Source organism: Lampris incognitus, chromosome 15 (genome assembly GCF_029633865.1).
Source record: "Lampris incognitus isolate fLamInc1 chromosome 15, fLamInc1.hap2, whole genome shotgun sequence".
NCBI classification, from domain to species: Eukaryota; Metazoa; Chordata; class Actinopteri; order Lampriformes; family Lampridae; genus Lampris; species Lampris incognitus.
This window is the reverse complement of record NC_079225.1, coordinates 32,140,951-32,164,320: the sequence shown is the minus strand read 5'-3', so window position 1 is coordinate 32,164,320 and position 23,370 is coordinate 32,140,951. Positions and strand designations below refer to the sequence as shown.

At 42.7% G+C, this 23,370-nt stretch overlaps 1 protein-coding gene across 1 annotated transcript; it reads left to right on the top strand.

Moving 5' to 3' along the window:
* The first annotated feature begins 668 nt into the window (after positions 1-668).
* On the top strand, positions 669-23,370 carry sptlc2b (serine palmitoyltransferase, long chain base subunit 2b). The gene is made up of 12 exons (XM_056294802.1): positions 669-913; positions 7,568-7,762; positions 10,458-10,612; positions 11,381-11,529; positions 12,284-12,408; positions 14,055-14,148; positions 14,737-14,842; positions 15,777-15,996; positions 16,840-16,966; positions 21,044-21,179; positions 21,623-21,752; positions 23,235-23,370. The coding sequence occupies exons 1-12, from the start codon at positions 770-772 to the stop codon at positions 23,346-23,348; spliced, it is 1,695 nt and encodes a 564-aa protein (XP_056150777.1). The 5' UTR covers positions 669-769; the 3' UTR covers positions 23,349-23,370.

The window sequence follows — 23,370 nt, the reverse complement described above, 5'->3', positions numbered from 1 at the left end:
CCCCGTAGGCCAGATTACAATGCATTGATTGTTGTAAGTTTGAGGACAGAAAAACGTTTTTTTCACACACTCCGACAAACCTGTGTGTTGTTGTGCAGAACAAAATAGGCTGATGGAAAGATCTCATGTCACAGGTATATTTGATGCCAAAGGCGCGTTGGTATACCTGTTTTCTTTCTTTATTTCTTTCTTTCTTCTTTGAGCATTTAAAGATCATAGGACGTGAAGCTGGATTGGCGACCATCTTTTCTCTTTTTTGTCTCCCTTCTATGTGAAAATCACCTAAAAGAAATACACTGAAAACAGTAATGGCGTATTCTATGGAGAGAGAAAAAAAACAGTGGCCAGGAGACACTGACTCAACCGCACATGGGGCAAAAAAACAAAGCTTTTAAGGAATATATTTTTCTTGATCTTTATTTATCTTTATTACTTTCCGGTACAGGTGAGAAACAGCGTCACTGGGAAAAGGGCGTCAGGTTGACGCCCAGGCAAAGGTTATTATGGGTTATTTCCATGGAGTGGACTTTAGGACCCCCCAGTAAAGAATCAATGACGTTTTGAAACACCATTGGCCAACGCAAGTAGATGGGGCGGAGACTTCCGGCAAGCTCGTATTACACAGTACGGAGTGGGCGTCTCGTTGTCCCCCTGCCCCCCCTCCCCCTGCACATACATGACTTCGGTAACGTCCAAGTTGAGACATCACGTATCGCAGTTTTTTTAGGCACTGTTGGCCAACGCAAAAAAAAAAAGAAAAAAAAAAGAAATGACAGAAAGCTCCGCTAATAAACTGCTAAACGGAGACGTCTGTCACCGGACATCAAACGGCAAGAAATCGGGTAAAAATGGCTTCGTGAAGAACCACTGCCTGTTTCAACAGCCGCAGAAGTATCGTCGCCCGAGGGAGAAGGTGAGGCCCAGCCGTCAACTGCTCCGCTCAGAGGAACGGCCAGAAACAAGCAATGTTGTGTTTATCTCCTAACATTGTTAAGAGTAAATAAATAAGAAGAAAGAGGCCCGTTAATGTGCGATGTGTCGTAACTGGGGCTCACTCGTGTACCACAGCCGAGTGTGTAAATTCTTGCTTTGAACTGTTTTTGTTTAGTTTACACATGGGGGTGGGGGTGGGGGGGTCTCGCCCACAGCCTTACGTTATATTATCGCAGGCTGATGTAAATTAACGTCGCTGTGTGTTGAAGCCTTGTCATTGGTCGACGGTACGGAGTCAGAAACGCTGTTTCAAGGCGGCGGCGGCGGCATATTCTTATCTATACATCTGTTATCTACGTTCAAACAATGGCGTGTAGATATTGACTGTAAACAACCCAGTAAATGATACCAGGTTTCAATTGAGTGCCGTCAATGGCGCGTTACAGAACACTGTTCCCACTGCTTAGCTTATGTGCAGCTGTGTTGTGCAGTGTCGTAACCTTAAGGTTAGGGACATATTGTCATCTCGTTTTTATTATGTGTATTTTTTTAACTTATTTCTGTCAAACGGCTCAACTGGACACAGGTGCGTGCTACTTGATCAGGGATGATTGTGGTGGTGAGGTGCACGTAACTGTACACCTTGTTATTGTGTGTGTGTGTGTGTGTGTGTGTGTGTGTGTGTGTGTGTGTGTGTGAGAGTGAGTGAGTGAGTGAGTGAATTGACCAGTCTCTGTTTACACTGACAGTTGTATGGAGAACACCAGCAACTCCTCATATGTAACAAGAGAAGTTTGCTCTGTCTTCCTCACAGTCCAAGGGAGGAGAAATGGGCCAAATCCCGCTTGACTCTCGTGGAGAGAGGAATGTCTCCATGCAAATTGAGGGTGTGGTTCATTCAATGCTGGAATGCAAAGCAGAGAAACAGGGATGGGGATACCTCACCCTATTACAGTTAATGGTTGTTGGGTTTGTTTTTTTGGGGGGGTGGGGTGGTGCTAACGCCATGCTAACTACTTTGCAACACACACACAAAACATTCTGAAAGCACATATACATACATTGAACCAAAATCTTATTCCAAATCATAGTCATACATTCATGAACCTACTGAAATCACAACCACACTGTCCCATAGGGGAGGGTGCACGATTTAATACTTGCCAACACTGAGCACAAATACTTTCCTTTAATATTGATATTTTTCTTCAGCGCTTTATAAAATGTAACAACAAAATACAAAATTGAGCACAATCATAAAAAATAGACCACCGCGGGAGCCAAATTCTTTTTCCTTTGGAAAGTTTTTTTTTTTACTTATCTAAGTGAAGCAGTCACTTGTGCTAAGAGAGCAAAACAAATATCTGCTAAAATATTTTTTCCAAAAATGGCTTGTGACACAACAAATATCCTTGTCTGTACAGTATTTAACAGTTCTGTTTTTTTTAAGCATTTTTAAATGTGGTTATGATGGTTGAATAATTGGGAATTTTTTTTATTTAAGTGAAAGAGTCGCTTGTGCAGAGATGGCAAAAACAAACCAAAAAAATCTCACTTGTCAAACAGTAAAGGTCCTTGTCGAACTGAAAAAGTAGATGTCCTTGTTAAACAACCATGTTGTCTCAAAATAAGATTAACAAATAAATACACAAGTTCACACAAAGGTGAATCAGTTCATCTGGACACGTTTAGTGGGAGAAACGTTTCATTACTCATCCAAGTGACATCGTCAGTCTCAACTGACTGCAGGAATGCAACTGTGCTGTTTATAAGGTTGGGGGATACCTGTAATCAATTGAGACTGACGAAGTCGCTTGGATGAGTAATGAAATGTTTCTCCCACTAAATGTTGTGTCCAGATGAACTGATTCACCATTTTGTGATTTCCTTACCTGGATTATTGAGCATGCATAAAGACAAATACATAATTTGCATATTTTTTAAACTCTTTTATTTTGTGGCCAGTTTGCCAAGTCTGTCTTGCATGGTCCACACTATTGGTAAAGGTGTATGTGTATTTGAATGGTCAGTGTCGAAAGCTGTGGTATGCCATTAGTGCATTTAGTCCATCAGTGGTTAGCGCTGTCACCTCACAGCAAGGAGGTCCTGGGTTCGAACCCCAGTTTTGGCCAACCATGGGGGGGGGGGGTCATCCCAAGTCGTCCTCTGTGTGGAGTTTGCATGTTCTCCCCGTGTCTGCGGTGGAGTTTCTTCAGGTGCTCCGGTTTCCCCCACCATCAAAAGAAACATGTATGTTAGGGTTTATACTCCTGTCTGTGCCCCTGACCAAGGCAATGGGAAAAGAACCGGAGTTGGTCCCCGAGTGCAGCATGAAGGCGGCAGCCCACTACTCCTAGCTACACAGATCACAGCTAGGTTGGGTTAACTTGCAGTAACTGAATTTCCCCAAGGGGATTAATAAAGGAAATTTAATAACTTGATTAAATGTGGGTGGCACAGTGTGAGTGGTTCTTTTTGGCAGGACCAGACAGCAGGGCCAGCCCTACAACCGCAAATGTCTGTCAGTGATCATGTTAGTGACTGAGTGAACAAGTTACACGATTGGGCTGCTGGATCAGGTGACCAAGACGTCACTGAAGTTACACGATTGGTTGGCCAACCAATGGCGTCACTGGTTAAAACTGAAGTGGGAGTTTCCATATTGGCTATTGCGCTTTCAAAATGAACTGGTGCAGTGGTTCCCGCTCATTCCACATTTATCGCACGCTAATCAACGGAATATATTGCTGCTCATGGACACTAATGAAACACTAAGAGCGGAATATTTAACAGCAAATATTACTGGGACCACTACAGAAAATTGCAGATGATCTTTTTATATCCAGGAATTCACATTATAGACATGACCACTGACTATCCTTGTAACAGATTGCCACAATTTTGAACATTGACCATACACGGTCCAACCATATACTAAGTTTTGACCTAGTCTTGCTAATGAAGAGGCGCATGTCTGCATTTTCACTGGTGAGACTGCTTCTCCTCTCCTACAATGTGAGCAACTGACCTGAAAAGCCTCTCACTTTCAACACTGTTATAGTTAGCAGACAGGAACCTTTGAGCCATCTGGGCTGGATCAGGGAATCTCACTTTCTTGATTGCCTAGTACAGAAGTCTTGGTTTGGGACAGTGGCTTCTCCAAGCTAAATTTCCAGCTGCATGGTTGCAGCCATAGGAGCTGTGCTGCTAGATGTTGGGCACTCTTGTCATCCTTGAGGTGGACTCTGGAGGTCAAGATGTCAACTGTAAAACTGATCTGCACAGAAATATTATTGACAAGGCTGTGGATTTTTTTTTTCACAAGACCCTGAAGTCTTGTTAATGCAGACTCGGTAATGTGTCGATGACTTAAAATGTTTTACCTGGGTTCATGTTAATGGCAGCCTTTGAAATCCAATGTTCTCAATGAGAGAGAGGTTTTTCTTCAAGGTCAATGCACTGGGTAAGTGCAGCTGTAATTTCCATTGTTCTACTAGGGCTGTCAAAAGCCAACTTGTCCTTCTTGTGGAGTGACAGCTCCATTGTTGGTTGCTGGGGGCCAACGAACTTTTCAAATAAGACTCGTATCCCATAACATGTTGGCATTTCAAGTGTTTGGGTCAAGTGTTGCTGGTATTGAAAGATGAAAATTTCTCACCCCCTTGCTTAATAGCAGTTGCACAAACTGTGCAGTTTGCTAGACAAATGCAGGTTGTAATAGGTTTAAAATGCTCTCAAATCAGTGATGTTTTGAACTCGGGGATCGCTGGGTCGAAAACCCTGTGTTACCTCTGGCTTGGTCGGGCGTACCTACAGATACAGCTGGCTGTGTCTGCGGGTGGGAAGCCGGATGTGGGTATGTGTCCTGGTCGCTGCACTAGCGCCTCCTCTGGTCAGTTGGGCACCTGTTCAGGCTGGGAGGGGGAACTGGGGGGAATAGCATGATCCTCCCACGTGTTACTTCCTCCTGGCAAAACTCCTCACTGTCAGGTGAAAAGAAGTGGGTGGCGACTCCATATGTATTGGAGGAGGCATGTGGTAGTCTGCAACCCTCCCTGGGTCAGCAGAGGGGGTGGAGCGGTGACTGGGATGGCTCGGGAAGAGTGGGGTAATTGGCCGGAAACAATTGGGGAGAAAAAGGGGGGGGAGAAGCCTATATATGTAAAATTTGGTGTGGACCAGGTGTGCTTGGAGTAGGGGCTATTGATGAAATACAAGTATTTAGCCTGGTATCAGCCCAATACAAGTATCAGTTTCGGTGCACCTCTACTGTCCCATATTTTAGCCTGTGAAATTCCAGACTAGCGTTAATGTTATGCTACAATGCTCTGATTTCAACAAATTTTGATATCAAACAATTAGGTCCAGGCCTTGTGACTCTCGCACCAATTACATCCATATGATTCATTCTCCCCAACCCGTCAGATGTTAAACTGGTCCCATCATCATTCATGCTTTTTAGGGTATTACTGATGAAGATTTTGGGATTAGATATGGGGACGATATGCAGTTGATTGTATAATTATGCTCATGTAATGGAATATAGGCTAATTCAGACCATGATGTTAATACATGTAGCTTATAGATCTGCCCTAAAAGTATTCTTGTGTGTAGGTCCAAGGCCCATAGGGGGGGCTGCACTCGAAAAGTAGTCAGAAGCGAAGTTGGCAAACTTGCACTGTGTTGCAGGATTTTTTTTTTTTATTGAACTGATAATTTATTGATATGATCAGCTAAATCATTTGGAATTTTTCGCCAAGACAGTCATCTGTTTTGACTGTCAAAGATTAGATGCACGTGTAAAATGCAATAATTCAATAGAGGCCTAAACTTTGCCTCTTTTTTAGTTTAGCCCTACTACCAAACGTGTCAGGTGTAAGCTTATCTTTCTTTCCTTGACTTGAATAGAAGGTTATCAGCTTCTTTCAAGCTGCAGAACAAGGACCTAAACGTCAATTTCTGTAGATTCTCAATGCAGAGAGTTGTTTTAACACTTGCCTGGCCTGGGTGCTCGTTGCCCGCTACAAATGCAACGGGAACCCAACACAGGCATCCCTCTCTTCATTTCCCATGTCTCTGTAAGTGTGAAAGCTGAGCAAATATGAATTATGCCGACGTGTTTTTAGCTGCCGTGGTTGACCTCAGGATGTACCATAACGGAATCTGTAAACCATATACATGGAAGAATAGGTGTGTCTGTGGTTGGTACAAGCTTGCTCTAAATGTGACCTCGTACACAAACCAGGTTGTTTGGGTGGCCAGCAAGACCAAGACTTTAGCAATCCCGAGAAACTGCTTTGGAGGCAAGGAACCTGTTTGACCAGCTTTTAACACACACACACACACACACACACACACACACACACACACACACACACACACACATAGACAGAGCAGTGTTCTTCTCCTGTCCTTCACTGAGGTATTTCTTAGAGAAGCATGACTAGTCACATGTCATGTGGTTGCTAAGCGGCAGCGCCGATCTTGTAATGAGCAAGAGGCCTTATTTGATTTACGTTGGTTTGTAGACAACCAGTCTACAGTCCCGCTTATGATAATTCCCTGAAGATATAATTCCCTTGTTTTTCTTTTTTCTTCAGGCCATATTGTGGTTCCACATGGGCCTATGTGCATTTGATAAGTCTCATAGAATAGCTGTCATGATATGAGAAAAGTTTGTATTGTCATATGAGCCTTGTTCTGTACCACTCATTAAGCTTTATAGGTAAAGCCTGTTTTTTTTCATGCTCTCGCGTACCATTTTACTGCACATTGGTTCCGTAAACCTGACTCTGTCCTCTTGCATCGTTTAATGTCTTAACTGCAATGCAAAACAACACCTTTTAACCCCGTTCATGGGGCCCATGCAGTGAAGATGCAGCCTGCGGGAGGTCCCGGTATGTCTGTTGAGGCATAGGCAGCTCTTATCTCTTGTTGGCAAGGATGGAGAGTTTGCAGACTCCTCATTGGCTTGGCCTGCTCTGCCTTCGCTCACATACATGGGCTTTGCTCACTCGGGCAGGTTTAATGAGTAAACAGATTACCAGCAGAGATAAATCATTTCCCTTTTAAAGGAGAAACAACGGCCTTTTTGTAATTCATTAAAGGATTTTGGATACTTTGGTGCAGTATCCGTGTGTGTGTGTGTGTGTGAGCTGCGAAAGCCATGTAGTTTATGAATGACTTCACACAGGGTGATCATTGATTCCATTGGGCCAGTTTTGCCTCGCGGGGACTTGTGAAATATTAGATTCAGTGATGCAAGACAAAGCTAGTGCCAAAGCTACCTACAGTTTAATTAAAAGTCTCTCTCTCTTGCTCTCTGTCTCGAAATGGACAGATGGATATCATTGTTTGTCTTTAAGCTTAATGATTTTGTCCATTTAAATGGAATTAAACTGTAAAAAAAATCTTGTCTGAAGCCTGGTATAGTTGTCGTATTAGAGGATTCTCAAACCAAATTGCTTTACTGTGTTCAGCATATGTCTAAGTTCTCCTCATTTGTATATAACCATGGGGTCATTATTTCAGCAGAACTGTGTCATTTTATTTAAGAGATGCGCTCTGAAAAATGATGGTCTGTTTATATTTTGGTAAATTTATTTAGCTTTTTTGTATTATTTATTTTTCCCAGAACCAAAATGCCGTGCGCGACTCCAGCCTGTACAAGAAGCCCTTTGTGGAATCGTTTGAAGAGACTCCTCTTCTGGTGGCTGTGCTCACCTACATGGGCTATGGCATCCTCACCATCTTTGGCTACCTTCGAGACTTCCTTCGCCACTGGAACATTGAAAAGTGCCACGTGGCCCAGGAGCGAGAGGAGCAGAAGGTACAGTAGGCCTACTGCTGCAACATCTCCTCATTCAAAAGGCTTTCTTTAAAAACGATGTGTGATTCAATATTGTTTGAAGGTTGCAAGTGCAGGTTTTTGTTTAGGGTCACATTACCTTCAAACCCTTGCCTTACTCAGGTAAATGCTTTGAAAGCTGTTTCTTGCATATCACACCATTCAGGAAGAAAGCATTTCACTTTTAGATTTTTTTTCATTATTGAATTTACCCATGTTTATATTAAAAAGAATGCACCATTTTCCAAGTGTGTCTTTTCTTAACAAACATCATAGTGCCTGACTTTCAGTATTGATCTGTAACAGGATTTACTTTATCTCAGCTATTGCTGTGCATAGGGAAGGTGTCATCTTTAGCTATCACAATACTGCTTCTCTTTCACATTTGCCTTCTTATCTCCTCTTTACACTTGGTTGACATATCTAATTTATTTTCTATGTATTTTCTGACCCTCGCCATTAAATGGGTTTGAATTAAACTTGGCAGCAAGGAACAATGCACTTTTCCAAACAGAAATGTGTGATTTCAGTTAAGACGGTTTTTGCACACAGTTTAATTTGACCTTTCCACCATTCTGAGACTGTGTCACCACGTTCTCTTGGAATATAGAGGAGGATGTCCGCTCAAAAGATGTTGCATGACTGACATTTCGTCAGCACGGCTCAACATGACAAGCAAGTCAGATGACGGTAGATGTCACAGTTTAAGCAAATCAAGTCTTGAACACAATCTGTAAACCGTTAGTCTGGCGACACAGAGGGCTTATTCTATACCAACACAGTTACACATAAGTATTTAATCAGTGGATTGATTTATTTGTGGTCATTTTTACTCGCAACTTCATTTTAACAAGTCAAGGCAATTTTATTTGTTTAGCCCATTATCACAAATTACAAATTTGCCTCAGTGGGCTCTACAGCAATACAACATCCTGTCCTTAGACCCTCCCATCAGACAAGGAACAACTCCCTAGAAATAAAACCTTTGACGAAACCTCGGGGAGAGCAACAGAGGAGAGATCTCTCTTCTAAGATGGACAGACGTGCAATGGATGTTGTGTGTACAGAATAAAACACAATTTACAGAATACAACATTGAAATAGCTTAACAGAATTGTAATGGAATTATATAAGATATATGAAGAATATGATGATGATGATGCCAAGCAGTGTCCAGATGCCACCGGAACAGCCCAGGACCTGAGCCACGTGACCACCATCACCATGTAGACCTGGCAGGAGGACAGACTACACATGCACATAGGGGAGACTCACATCACACCATTCACATACACTGGACAAGGGACAGGAACAAACCTTAGTCACACATCGGAGTGACAGAAGGATACAACATTGAAACAGGATAACAGAATTATATGGATTCATAAGATATATAAAGAATGTGATGAGAAGGATGCCAAGCAGTGTCCAGGTGGAGACCACCATCACCATGGAGACCTGGGAGGAGGACAGACTACACGTGCACATGGGGAAGACTCACATCTCACCATTCACATACACAGGAGAAGAGAAAGGAGAAGACATCATTCAGAGAGAGAGAAAAGACATGTTGAGAGAAGAGAACTGTTTGCAGTAGTCAATAATCTATACTCTAATCTTGTCAGCAGAACAGTGGTTGGTAAATTAATTGAGACAGAAACCGACCCACCATGCAGTACAGGTTGGGAAACACTCAATTTAAAGGCAAGTAGTTGTAGGTTAAGTCAAAAAGATGAGTTTTAAGTTTGGATTTAAAGGACTCAACAGACTCTGATTGTCTGATGGCAGCAGGCAGGTTATTCCACAAGAACGGGGCCTGATAGAAAAAGGCTCTGCCATCAGATTACTTCTTCTTAACTTGAGGTACACACAGGAGCCCTGTATTTTGAGAGTGGAGAGCTCGAGATGGAATATACGGTTTAAGGAGATTAGGCAGGTAAGATGGGGCAAGCCCGTGTAGGATTTTATAAGTCAACAAAAGCATCTTGAAATCTCATCTAACATGGATAGGAAGTCAATGAGGGGAGGCAAGAATTGGTCAAATTTTCTAGTTGTAGTTAGGATTTTAGCTGCAGCATTCTGAACCATCTGAAGACTTTTAGTACTAGAATGTGGCAGACCTGAAAACAACATTACAGTAAACAAGAGTCTCTGTGTCAGCCAAGGACAGGAAAGACCGAGTTTTAGCTATGTTACGTAAGCGAAAACAGGCATTCTTGGCGATTTCCTTAATGTGCTTATCAAAGGAAAGGCTGGGATCAAAAGTAACACCCAGATTGTTGGCTGCCATACTTGGTGAAATCTCAGCGTTGTCGATTGTTGTTGTTACTTGAACAACTTGGTGTCTGTGTCTAGCATGGCCAAAGACCAGCGTGACAACTGTAGCAAGACCTACAACACAGGTTCACCCACGTTTCCAGAAAACTTTACAAAACATGGAACTACTTTGGTGTTTTTGTAACTTCCAGTGTTTCACAACTGTTGTTCTGCTATCTGTTGCCAATAAATATTGGGGATCTGTACAACTTGTCCAACTTGAATACTGTACGATATTCCAACTATCCTGTCCCCTAAATGTTTTTTTTTATGTCAGTTTGAGCAACAGTTTGAGAATGTCTAAATGCCAATTTTTCTAATTCAGAAATATGAATTCTTCATCTTTTTCCCCTTTGTGTAGGATTTTGTTCCCCTGTACCAGGACTTTGAGAACTTTTACACCAGGAACCTGTATATGAGGATCCGTGACAACTGGAACCGGCCCATCTGTAGCGTCCCTGGGGCCAAGATGGATCTGGTAGAAAGAGTCTCTCATGACTACAACTGGACCTTCCAGTGAGTTGGCTTGCCGTGTTTACATGTGTGTGCGCTTGCTCAATATTTATTACAGTATCGGGTGTTGCCTTTGTGGTTGAATACCGTGTTTCTCGTGATACAAAATGGGAACATGTACACGCACATGTGGAGGTGTTAGGATATGTGTGTTAATATACTTTTATTGTCCGCATTCCTTAGTTTAGCAGGAGGCTTAATAATCAAGGTTGAGGCTCATGGTCATTGCCTGATTCTGTGAGAAAAATACACGTTTTATTAGAAACCCATCAAAATCTGTGACATGGTTTTGTGTCAGAATGGAATGAACGTAATTTATGAAGCAAGACACACAAAGGAGACTTTCGTTGAAAGCAGTGCCAGTGACATAATCTTCCACTTTTATTAGACGGTATGCCGTTGGCAATTTTGGGTTAGATAGCCGTAGGGTGTGACAGAGTTCATGAACCAGATGTGAATCTAAGATATCCACTGATCCAGAGGAATCCCTCAGCTGATCTAATCCTTTCCGTGCTCTCAATGTAGAGAAGGGATCATCGCTGAATAGGATACTGACCACAAGGCAACCATGACAGGTGTGTGTAGGAGGTTATCATTTCTATTAACCATGAGACAAGTGCTAATTGCTCCGACTCTTTGTGTTTCTCTCTCTCTCTCTCTCTCTCTCTCTTTCTCTCTCTCTCTCTCTCTCTCTCTCGCTCTCGCTCTCGCTCTCGCTCTCGCTCTCGCTCTCGCTCTCTCTCTCTCTCTCGCTCTCTCTCTCTCTCTCAGACACATAGGCAAGGTAGTGAAGGGTGTCATAAACATGGGTTCATACAACTACCTGGGCTTTGCTGAGAACACGGGGAAGTGCGCAGATGCTGCTATTGAAGCCACACAAAAATATGGTGCTGGAGTGAGCAGCACCCGCTTTGAAATAGGTAAGGAGCTTTCCCTTTAAGTGACTACTTGGGATTTTGAAAAAAGTCCATGATTCATAATTATTTTACAGTTTCTATTGCGGAAAGTGTTTATCTTATTCTGTTAGTGCTTTAAAGTTATTGGAGGTGGCATGAGCTTGCAACACAACTGTAAAAGACTGTAAAAGATATAGAACTGTAAAAAAAAAACCTGTAAAAGAGGTGTGTTCCAATACTTTTGTCCATATAGTGTATATAGGTGTTGCAATGAATCAAATAGTTTCCCTGGAAATCCTTAGCTGTGCCTTTCAAAAGGCCCCTGTCTGTTCTGTTTGTTGCGCTTTGAGATTACCTCAAAAGGATGGCATTTGGGCAACTTTGAAGCACCACCAGATTTGTCAAGTACAAAATAAAAGGACATGGTGCCATCTACACCACACTTTAAGCTTTCGAGCACTTTGCCCCTTTTTGTGCCTTGTACGCTGCGGCGTCCTTCTGTCAGCCCAAGCAGCTACCTTTGAGAGCTTGGCTGATTATGTCTATTTTATACCCAAAAAAAAAAAGGGCAGAATTGCTAGATGGTAAAATAACTAACCACTGTGTTCACCTTAAAGTGGGTAGTTTGACCCCGCTTTTGTATCATTTAACGCAGCTTGGAAAAGAATATGAATAAAATCTGCATCAGGTTAAATGGGCCCGACAAACGCTTCTCTTACAGTTTTCTGTAGACAGACATACTGAGACATGTGCATTTGATCTCTTCTGCTGTCTACAGGAAACCTGGACATCCATGAGGAGCTGGAGCAACTGGTTGCCAGGTTCCTGGGTGTTGAGTCATCCATGGCTTTTGGAATGGGCTTTGCCACAAATTCCATGAACATTCCTGCCCTCGCCGGAAAGGTATAGCATTAGCTTCTTACTCTCCTTTTATTGCCGCACCAATTTCTAAATAACAAAATCCAGTTAATCAGTCAAGCAGACATAGGTGAGACATTGCACTCATCTTTCCCTGTGGATCATCAGACTTTGGTTTATGGGCTGAAATATGTGACATTCTCCTAATAACGATGAGTGTTATTTGCGTCAGTATGCAATCAACCTAATGTATCTAAAAGCAGTTATGAATAATGTAACTTTAATTATCAGTATTCACACTTCAACTGCAGTTTTTTTTTTACCTAACTCCCACAGTCCCATTTACATGCACAGAAATAAAAACTATGGCTCCTTGCCATGAATGCACCATGGGAAATGTGGTGAATATATGTTGTACATGTACCTTTAATGCCAAGTTTGTCCTTATCCTGCTCTTTTGTTAAGCTGTATTATAATATTCCCATGCATGCTCTAATCCAAAATGTGTGATGTGTATATTATATTGTAAGGTAAGTTAGAGCCTGTTTCCTATTTGGCAAAAACAAGTCATGTTTATGGATGTATAATAGTTTCTAAGGAGCTCACACTGTCCCACAAGAGTTGACTTTCCACCCCGTGTTCTCAAAACAGTCCAAGTGCAGTGGGCCATTGAATGGTATTTGTCCAACTTAAATTGCACTCACTTCAACTCCAAAGAGTCAATCACGCCAGTCCTTACTTCCTCCTTTCCTCCTCAGTAGAGTTGGAACAGGAAATAGAAATCTGCGCAGACATGCATTTGTACCCTTACGAGTCCAAAGGCGTATTTCCTGACATTCCTGAGAGAGAGAGAACCAGAAAGAATGAATTCCTCACCATGCCTGTCACTCCTTTGCCGGCTCACATGTTTGCGTCACAATATAATTGTTTGTTGTGTAACACACTCAATCACTCATTGACCAGAGGAAATGGTGTGACCTGTGGAACGTTTATGGTCTGTTGGGTATCAGGAAGTGGATAGGATGCTGTCAACAGTACAGTTGCTTCTGTATTTTTTCCTCATTCGTAGAACAGCTGAACATAGAAATGACTTGATAATGAACAAGCCAAATTCTTAATGTAAAGCTGCCCTAAAACCTCACTGAGCTGAACCTCAACTGGCTCAGCCAGCCACCTTCACCAAAGAGGTGTAATGATTGAAAATAATGTGGTAATCTGAAATGTCCCTCCAGCTAAAATGCAAATTTAGGTTGTGTACATCATTTTAGATTGTGTATTTTTGAATAAAGTCAGGACTGGAGTTTTTATATGTGTTTGTGCAGCAGACATTTCTACACAACAATCTTGTGTGTCTTGCTTCAGCAGAAGAATCAAAGTTCTCTTCTTGAGTAATCGCTAATTTTGTCAAAATGTAGTCATTTAAATTCCGACTGGCATTTGTTTATGTACAAGGGTTTATTGGCTTAAGTTATAAGTAACTATGTGAGGCTACCATAGGCTGTTAACATCAACAAGTTTCACTCTTCAGGAGCATCGGGGCTTGTTTGTGCTGTTTGTGGGAATCCTTCTTTGCATGCTCTTTAAACTGGAAGTTAAAAAATATGGATCTTTTGTGTTTGTAATGAAGCAATACACACATTGCCTAAATGGATTTAAGAGGACCTTTTTATTTTTCTTGAACTTTGTTCTAGGGCTGTCTTATTCTGAGTGATGAGCTGAACCATGCGTCCCTTGTGCTGGGTGCTCGCCTGTCTGGGTCCACAATTCGGGTCTTCAAACACAACAGTGAGTGTCCCCCAGCAATGAATACATGAAAAAAAAAAACTAATGGCGTTATCAACTTAGTTTCCTTTGTACTTTAAGTATGTCAGCAACATAGAGGAACTGGAATGACTGAAATGGATGAAATGCCTGTTTGCTCATTTCAGCTGTACTTAAAGAAATAGCAAATATATTTGACAAGGGTGTGTCTAGTGCAGGCTCCCTTAGTCGGTGCAAACTTTCCTGTACATGTCTTAAGTTTGCTCACTGTGCACAAACGTACAGTAGTTGAAGTGGCGTGACTTTCTGTTTAACACACACACGCACTTTGCATGAACTCCGCCAGCCAGCTGACAAGATAAGGCTGACTGGCTGCTAAAAAAAGGGAGGGGTAACCTCATTTGCGATGGTCAAAAGTGTTACGACCATAAAATAAGGACCAACACTCCAGTGATCAAATTAGTTCTCTCCTATTACATTTGGGGAATGAAATCAGATCTTCAACAACAAAGGCCCACCTAGGAGTGTTTTTCCACTCTCAATCTTTTCCTCATTCAACATGTGATTAAAATTTGACCAAGCCAACCCTGACCTCTGTGCTGTGTATTGTAGACATGCAAAGTCTGGAAAAGCTGCTAAGAGATGCCATTGTCCACGGGCAACCCAGAACCCACCGTCCATGGAAGAAAATCCTCATCCTGGTTGAGGGCATATACAGGTATAGCAGTTTTGTCTCTACACTGATTTAGCTGTGGTGCACCCCCTGATTTCATTGTGCCCAAGCTTGAAAATAACCTCTTTTGCTGGAAAGCTACAGATATCATAGAAATTCCTTATGTTGCCCTATTGGTCAGAGCAAAAGAATAACTATTACAAATGGAGTAGGGGTGGGTTGTCTGATTACCATTATAAAAATAACAGCGTGAATACAAAAACTCTTTGGCTCAATTTTTTTTCTTTTTTATCGTGACTGGTAGCACAGCGATCTATTATGTAGGCAGACACTGTTGTTTTACATCCTAGATCAGGTGAACTCACCCCCCAATTCTTTACCGTGTTGCAATATTGCCTGTATTTAAGAGATTGTAGCATTTCTAAAAGCAACAAGGTTTTAGAAATGCTTTTAGGATCTTTGGCTTTAAACAAGCCAAAGATCCTAAAAGTCTGTTTTATTATATAACTTAAATGCTGATCTCCTCTGTACCAGTCATTTGCAGTAAAATGAGGAGTGAAAAAATCACAAGTGCCTGCCTTTTTCTCAGCTGTGCACCCACTCTATAAAGGCACTGGATCCATTGGATCAATATCATTCTCAGGAAAACTGCCACAGCTAATCAATAGACTTGACTAATGTAAGGTTAATGGAGTGGTGTATCTACAGGGATTTCCAATGAAAACAATTTGACTGCTAAATAAAAGCACGGACACAAACCCTCACTTAACGAAGAGCACAAGCAACCATTAATAGTAGGAGGTTGTTGGCTTTTCCATTGATTTTACAGCAAAATATATATCTGCTATGCTATGTGAGGGTGGGTACACACATGCATGCCTATGTGGGTGTTTGAATGTGTGATATTTTTGCTCCGTCTACCAGCACTGGGGTAGTCTCACATCATTTATATTTTTTTTTCAATTACCCACCCTTACAGTATGGAAGGATCCATTGTGCGACTGCCAGAGGTGATTGCCCTTAAGAAACGTTACAAGGCCTACTTGTACCTGGACGAGGCTCACAGCATTGGAGCTTTGGGGCCAAATGGTAGAGGGGTGGTCGACTACTTCGGCCTGGATCCCAAAGACGTGGACATCATGATGGGAACTTTCACAAAAAGCTTTGGTGCTGCCGGAGGTTACATTGGAGGCAAGAAGGTGAGTGGACTAGTTAAGGATTCGTCATTTTGGATGGTGGAAAAAAAATGTAGTTTCCTTTTGAGTCACTTCACATTTACTTGATAATCGAAACTGAGACAGTTATTTGAAAAGTCAGGACTGTGAGTGATTAGTAGTCTATTTTGAACCACCACTGTGACCCCCCCCCCCCCGCCCGCCCATCTCTTCCTTCCTCACATCCCTCCTTTGCTTAATTTACAGTGCTAGATGTTGTCTGATTGTAGTTTGTATGTCTCAGAGATTCCTCTTATCGCTGTCCCATACTCAAAAATAACTCTGTTTACTTACCTACTGTTTTATCCAAACACTGTACTAGCCAAAGGGTTTTTACTAGTAACAGGAAATGTTGCTTCCTGTTTTTCAAAAAGAGGATTTAACATTGTTTTACCTTTCAATTTCAGTTAGAGATTAGGACCGCAAGAATGCCTTGATTTCAGCTGCACATTACTTTGATTTTGAAGCAAAAAATACAAAAACAAAGGAACAAGCACAAAGACAGGGTTACACTGCCAGTATTGCTTGGAAAACAGAGATAACGGCTTTTACATAGATAATTTACTTTTGAAATGGAACTCTTTTGTTATTTTACTTTTTATTTTTTCTGTGGATTTAACTGACTTTCAGGAAGGTTTGATCCAAATGCCCAATGATGGGTGATGGGCAAATGAAAGTCTGCTGACTAAATATGTTTTTTTTGTGTTTTTTTTGCTTGTATGTTCAGTTGACTCATGCAATTAGCCTGTTAGTTTTACTTGACACACCTAGAACAAACCAAGGTGTACCCACTTCAAAAAGTGTGAGTCTAATCTCTCTCTTTCGCAGGAGCTGATTGACTACCTGCAAAGCCACTCCCACAGTGCCCTGTATGCCACCTCAATGTCCCCACCTGTGGCCCAGCAGATCATCACCTCTATGAAAATCATCATGGGGGAGGATGGCACCACACGGGGTAGGTGGCTCTGACTACAAGTATAGAAACACATTTGCCCAACCAGTGAGGTCACGTAGTGAGTAAGGAGACAAGGTACAAGCCCCAAGTCTACGAGCTTCCACTTTGCTTAGCTGTGTTTGGCCATAAAAAAAGCCCTGAATACATAATCTTTGCTTATTTTGGGAAATCCATTCTGTAGTGTAGCCTGTGCTTCTGATTGCACTGTCAAGGGGGGTCAAGCAAAAAGAGAATTTCATAGAGGCAGTATCACCTTCATTAATGTTTAAAATGTTTGATGACCTTTGCTTTCAACAATAAAATTGCACTATAGGAGAGGAGAGTGAAAAACAGACATGGCACATTATTAAAGCTAAGGTGTTGTCTAGCCTGCTCAAAACTCCCTCTGCATTTCAATTAATAGCCTTATTACTGAACCAGCACCAGGAAGAAGGCTGGAATAAGATAAGAGCATAGCTTCTATTAGGATTTCTCAAACATATCACAGTAATCCAGGGTGGTGCTCAAATCAAGTGGGTTCATCACTGTCACATGTAATCCTATGCTTTACCATATTTTTGCTGCTGAACCTGTGTGAAATGTAGATTTGCGTGGGCTTGATAGACAGAGTAGGTTTTTGACAGTGCGGGGCACTGCTTCAACATTCACGTCAAACAGAAGTCAACACAAGAGGGTGTGATGCCTGGTCCGCTGAAGGAGCTACATTTGTTTTGATTTTGTGCCATTGGACTGAAAGCCATCAGAAATGTGGTCCAGATTTTCCTCGAGTTTCTGTGTCACTCGCTTCGCGTTTTATGGTCTGTTTTGTGGTTTAACAGTGTTTGGCAAGCATTAACGTGGCTCTCCGTTAGTGACCACAAGATGGTGGCAAAGCTTCTTGAAAATAGTTGCCTTTCCATAGCTCGCTCCCTCTGTGAAGTGTCGTTGACCCTTTAGATAACAACTAGAGTTGGGGGGGGGTGTTTTTTCCACGACACTGGTTTTTGTTTTATTTTATTTTATTATTTTTTTGCGTTTTATATTGTAGAGTCCAACCAGCAATGCCACCTCCGTATAGTGGCCCCTTCATTTTACTTCAGTGCGCTTATTTACCCATGCAATCTTTCATTTCGAGCCACCTGATAAAGGCTGTTAGCAATGGCCAGCTGGCATACACATTTGTAAACAAAGGCATGGCAGACGTGGTGTGTTTGTGTCCAGATATGCCTGAAATGTCCTATGAGCCATTGTCCTATGAGCCATCGTCCTCTGTCCATTCACATTCAACTATCTTTCCTGGCCCACAGAAAAGGGGATGCTTGAAAGACTCATTTCAAGACTGGCCTACGGTAAACTGGCCCTGTCTCAACTACATGTCTCACATTGTGTAGCAGAGGGTGCTTTATTTCTACCTTATACTTCATGAAAATAACCAGAGCTGAATTAGATCTGTCGTTTATAATTTCAAAGTCTCCTTTGAAGCATATTGCTTTTATTTCCCTTTTAGATGAAGGTTATGTAGGATCAGGATTTTGATTGTTTCCATTGTACGTGACTTGTGCAAGTTTATTGCTCCCGCTTTGGAATTCTACGTTACCCCCCCCCCCCATTTCTTAATGTGTTACGCCTACCTCACTAGTTAGAACTGGTTGGTGGACAGTTCCCCGCATCTCTTACACTGTTTGAAGCTCTTGAAGTAATGGCGGATTGACGCTCCCACAGTTTCCCTTTTAAGGCTTTCACATTCACGTGTGTATGTGCTTTTTTGTGCAAGTGTGTGTGTGTGTGTGTGTGTGTGTGTGTGTGTGTGTGTGTGTGTGTGTGTGCAGGCTCGTGTGTGTTTGCCCACCAGCTGAGTACAAAGCGGCGTTGCACTGAGAGCCAGAGATTTGGACAGATCAAACTTTGTTGAACTCTGCTCTCTCTCTCTCTCTCTCTCTCTCTCTCTCTCTCTCTCTCTCTCTCTCTCTCTCTCTCTCTCTCTCTCTCTCTCTCTCTCTCTCTCTCTCTCTCTTACACACACACAAACGCATGTGTACACACAAACATGGGTTCGGCTAAATCTCTGGTCTTTGTTGTACTGGCAGGGTGGTTCCTTTAACTCCAGAAGGTACGCGTTTCCCTTAAAATGATGCAATAGAATCAGATTTCACTGCTCCCCAGCTCTGCTGTCAACCATTAGTTATAAGAATCAACACCTGGACCTGTGTCAGTTGTTAGGAGAAGCCCTCGGGCAAAACCGTTCTTTCCACACTGTGCAGATCCACCGGCTCATTTTCCAGGCCCGTGTCTGAGAAGAAGACCTGACCTTGCGCCTTATCCCAGTTTGACAAGTTTTCCGTGTGAAAGACTAACAGTGACAGTCTGATTGGTTGCAGCCCAGTCGGTGTTTGGAAATCACGCCGTTTGAAGTTGGAGCTGCTGACTCGAAGTCAGCGTGACGGCAGAGCCACTTGCGAGCGTTCTAGTGCGTTGGAGTCGCTGGCGACGGCCATTCATTGTTCCAGCCGGGCTCAGGCCCGGGTCAAGATGGCCGCCTCTTGTTTGAAGCCTACATCAATCAAATATGTGGGCGGGACCTTAAGGTCACAGGATGGGTTAGGCATTCTTTGATATGATCGCAATATCAAAAGAATGTCGAAGCGCTTGAAAAGTAATACTCCTGAGTATCACATGCGGCTCCTTTTCCAACGAATCGCTCAGTGCTGACAATAGCTTTGGATTCCTGGATTCTGGGGGGGGGAAATGTCGGGGTGAATACCATTTCAGACTTTGTTGTGTCTCAGGGAGGGCTTTGAAGCTGTCGTGTTTCGGCCCTGTTTTTCAGCACAACCGGGCAGATGTTGGTTGTTGCCGGTGCTTTGTTCCAAGTGGTTATTTGTTTGGGTAAGATGCTATCTGTTCAGGCTCAGCATGGTAAAGATTTGAATAAGGAAGTCCACCGTGTGCAGCGATAGGTCAGCCGACTGAGGCACGTGTATTGACGCCTGTGTAGTCTCACTTGCCCCGACAGCACAAAGCCCCGTTTGTCTTCAGAGCTAAGTGGTGTAGCGGTTTGCTTTTTAAAAAAAATGTCGATTTTGATTAAAAAAAGAAGAAGAAGAAACAAAAACAGCGTAGGTGCTACGGACAACGTTCCAGCTTACCAGTCAATCCAAGTACTTTCCATGGAAGCACAAAAATCATTAAGGCCCCTTTTAAAATGACTTCAAGTTGCATTTTCATGAGTAACACTGGTGTGTGTTACACACAGCTGACTCTACACTATGCTAATTAGAAAAAAACATATCGTTTTCTAAGTCACATATGTGAAAGCCCACAGGAAACGTTATTCTGCTGGGTTTGCTCTTAACAGTTTCTGTAATGTACTAACAGGAAGTGTTTCTGTAGGGTTTAAGACAGGCGGCTTACTCAGCCCTCAAAACATTTATTCACGTGTCTTGTAAGTTCTGGGTTTTTTTTTGTGACCCCCCCCCCTTTTCTCCCCAATTTTACTTGGCCAATTACCCCACTCTTCTGAGCCGTCCCGGTCGCTGCTCCACCCCTTCTGCCGATCCGGGTCAGGGCTGCAGACTACCACATGCCTCCTCCGATACATGTGGAGTCTCCAGCCGCTTCTTTTCACCTCACAGTGAGGAGTTTCGCCAGGGGGATGTCACACGTAAGAAGATCATGCCATTCCCCCCAGTCCTCCCCCCCTCGAACAGGCACCCCGACCGACCAGAGGAGGCGCTAGTGTAGTGACCAGGACAAATACCCACATCCGGCTTCCCACCCACAGACACAGCCAATTGTGTCTGTAGGGATGCCTGACCAATCCGTAGGTAACACGGGGATTCGAACAGGCGATCCCCGTGTTGGTAGGCAACGGAATAGACCACTATGCTACCCGGACACCCCATAAGTTCTGGTTTAATGAAAATCCCCATGGCCAAAGTATCTCCTTTTACATTTTGGACTGAATGGAATTTTTTTTTTTTTAAACAAAGAGAGGGTGGCCCTTTACTCATGTGGATTTTAGATCATCTCATTTTCATACATCTGTTGTTAAAGTAGGATATTTTTTCCTGTTACCAATTTGTCTCTGCTCCTCTCTAGGTGCTGACCGCCTCAGGCAGCTGTCGGAAAACACCACCTACTTCCGCCGGAAACTCCGTGACATGGGCTTCATTATCTACGGCAATGATGACTCACCTGTTGTACCTATGATGCTCTACATGCCCGCCAAAATAGGGTATGTGACTCCACTTCCCATGGTAGCCTTTCCTAGAATGCAGCAAGGCCCGAATACGTACCAGATTTTTTTCTTTCTTCCTTTTTTTTTTTTTTTTTTAAATCTCCTTTGAAAAGGTTTTCTCAATACAATCTGCTTTGTATATTGAAGGGGGTCAACCATTTCATGGGTAAACTCTCAATACTTTTATTTCCTTATTTTATACGTGGATATATTACTTTTTAGTAACAATCACCATCATCATTATATTGTGCTGTGTTCTATGTACTTATGTGTGAGCAACTCACTGAGGCAAATTCCATTTAAGTTTTAAACTTTTTAGATGAATGAAAAAGGATTTGGATTCCAATGAAAGTTAAACATAATCTGTAGTGTGAAAGGGAGATCAGAACACCACTGGGCTTGCCTCGCTCCACATCCTAACTGCGCTGCTGTTTTCGCAGGGCATTTGGGCGGGAGATGCTGAAGAGAAACATCGGCACGGTGGTGGTCGGCTTCCCCGCCACGCCCATCATCGAATCCAGGGCCCGTTTCTGCGTGTCAGCCGCCCACACCAGAGACATGCTCAACACGGTGAGTTCACTGTGGACCAACGCGTCCAGTTGGCTTGCAGAACGCACAGGTTGCACTGACCGTGCCGTCTGCAGTCTCTGATGTGTAACACTTAACAGCACGATCCAGCTACCGTCTCACCTTCACTCTTGTCTCACTATTACAAGAAATTATGTGGGGACTCTTTTGCATATAATCAGAATCATAGACATTCGATGAATGCTCATTAACCCCTGTTCCAATGAAACACTTGCCATATACTGAGAATTATCATCATGGGAGATTTACAGGTCTCTTGTCTCATCCAGGAGTGTCTCCAGCTGAGAAGGTGTATTGATAAAGAGCAGACCTGAATCACTGAAGACTTGATTTAATTTTCAAGACTTGATATGTAAGAGTCTGTTTTCCATCCACAGATGATCATGTGTTTTGGCCCTTCAGACTGTTTACAGTGTCTTTGTCTCCACGGCTGGCATGTCAGTCAAATCTGCCAAGCTGCTGACTATCAGAGCAGATGCTGTGTGTGTGTGTGTGCAAGTGTGAGTTGGGTAATATAGGCCTCCAATATGGCCTTTATTATGGCCGAACTTGAAAGAGCGAGCAGGCTCTAAATATCACAGCTTGGCTCAGACAAAGGCTTTTTACTTGGGCCGCGCTGTCTCCGCAGAAACACTTCATTCATCTTACTGAGGTGTGTGTCAACACCATTTTTTAATAGTCCATTTAAAAAGGCATCAACCTCCCTTTGTTGAGCGCATCGTAGAGCCGCTTTTTCCGTCTTTGGAAAGCCTGGCTCTCCCTGCTGCTCCAACTGTGGAATCAGAAAACAGGTCAGAAGGAAGGTAAATTGTTTCCAGGTGCCCTGCAGTGTTGCAAAACAGATACAGTCTCCCGCAGGAAGGCGCAGAGGAGTATCTGGTCGGTTGTGGTTTTGCAGGGCGTTCTTTTTGTTCACCTTTTTTTTTTTTTTACTCCAGAATCATCTCTGCTTTGCTCTGCTGACACCATCAAAGACTAAACATCCAAGATGATTAATGCTCACCTCTGTTTTCCTTTTTTCATTCACTAACATCTCAAACTAATCCTTGAACAAACTGTCGATGTGAATTTGATCATGTGCCTGTAATTGATCAAGCACTTCTGAGTGTGGAACATATTTTTTCATTCCTAAAAAGGTTTTTTGTTGTTTTTTTTTTTATATACTTTTTTGGCTCAGTTTTTGTAATCTTTATTTAAGATTGCGTCACAGAAAGTTGAATCAGTTCATGAGGGCACATCGTTTATCGAGAGAAACTTTCATCACTCATCTAAGTGACTAAGAGACTAACTAAGCGACTAAGTCACTTAGATGAGTGATGAAAGTTTCTCTCGATAAACGTTGTGTCCTGATGAACTGATTCAACTTTCTGTGGTTTCCTCACCTGCATTATTGAGCATGCATAAAGACACAAAGATTGCATGTTAAATTCTGTATTGACACTGTTCTTTCTTTTCGTTGTCCAGGCATTAGAGGCCATCAGTGAAGTAGGTGACCTGCTGCAGCTCAAGTACTCCCGACGTGAACAGCCCCTACCCTCCCTGGGCTGGATGTCTGAGGAGAGCCTGCTTCAGGACTGAGCCACCTCAACCTCCCCGTCCC

Excerpts from the sequence above, each read along its gene's own strand:
- sptlc2b (XM_056294802.1), top strand. The coding sequence starts at position 770 with ATGACAGAAAGCTCCGCTAATAAACTGCTAAACGGAGACGTCTGTCAC. Across the intron at positions 7,763-10,457 it reads AGGAGCGAGAGGAGCAGAAG|GATTTTGTTCCCCTGTACCA; the intron begins GTACAGTAGGCC and ends CCCTTTGTGTAG. Across the intron at positions 21,753-23,234 it reads CCAGAGACATGCTCAACACG|GCATTAGAGGCCATCAGTGA; the intron begins GTGAGTTCACTG and ends TTCGTTGTCCAG.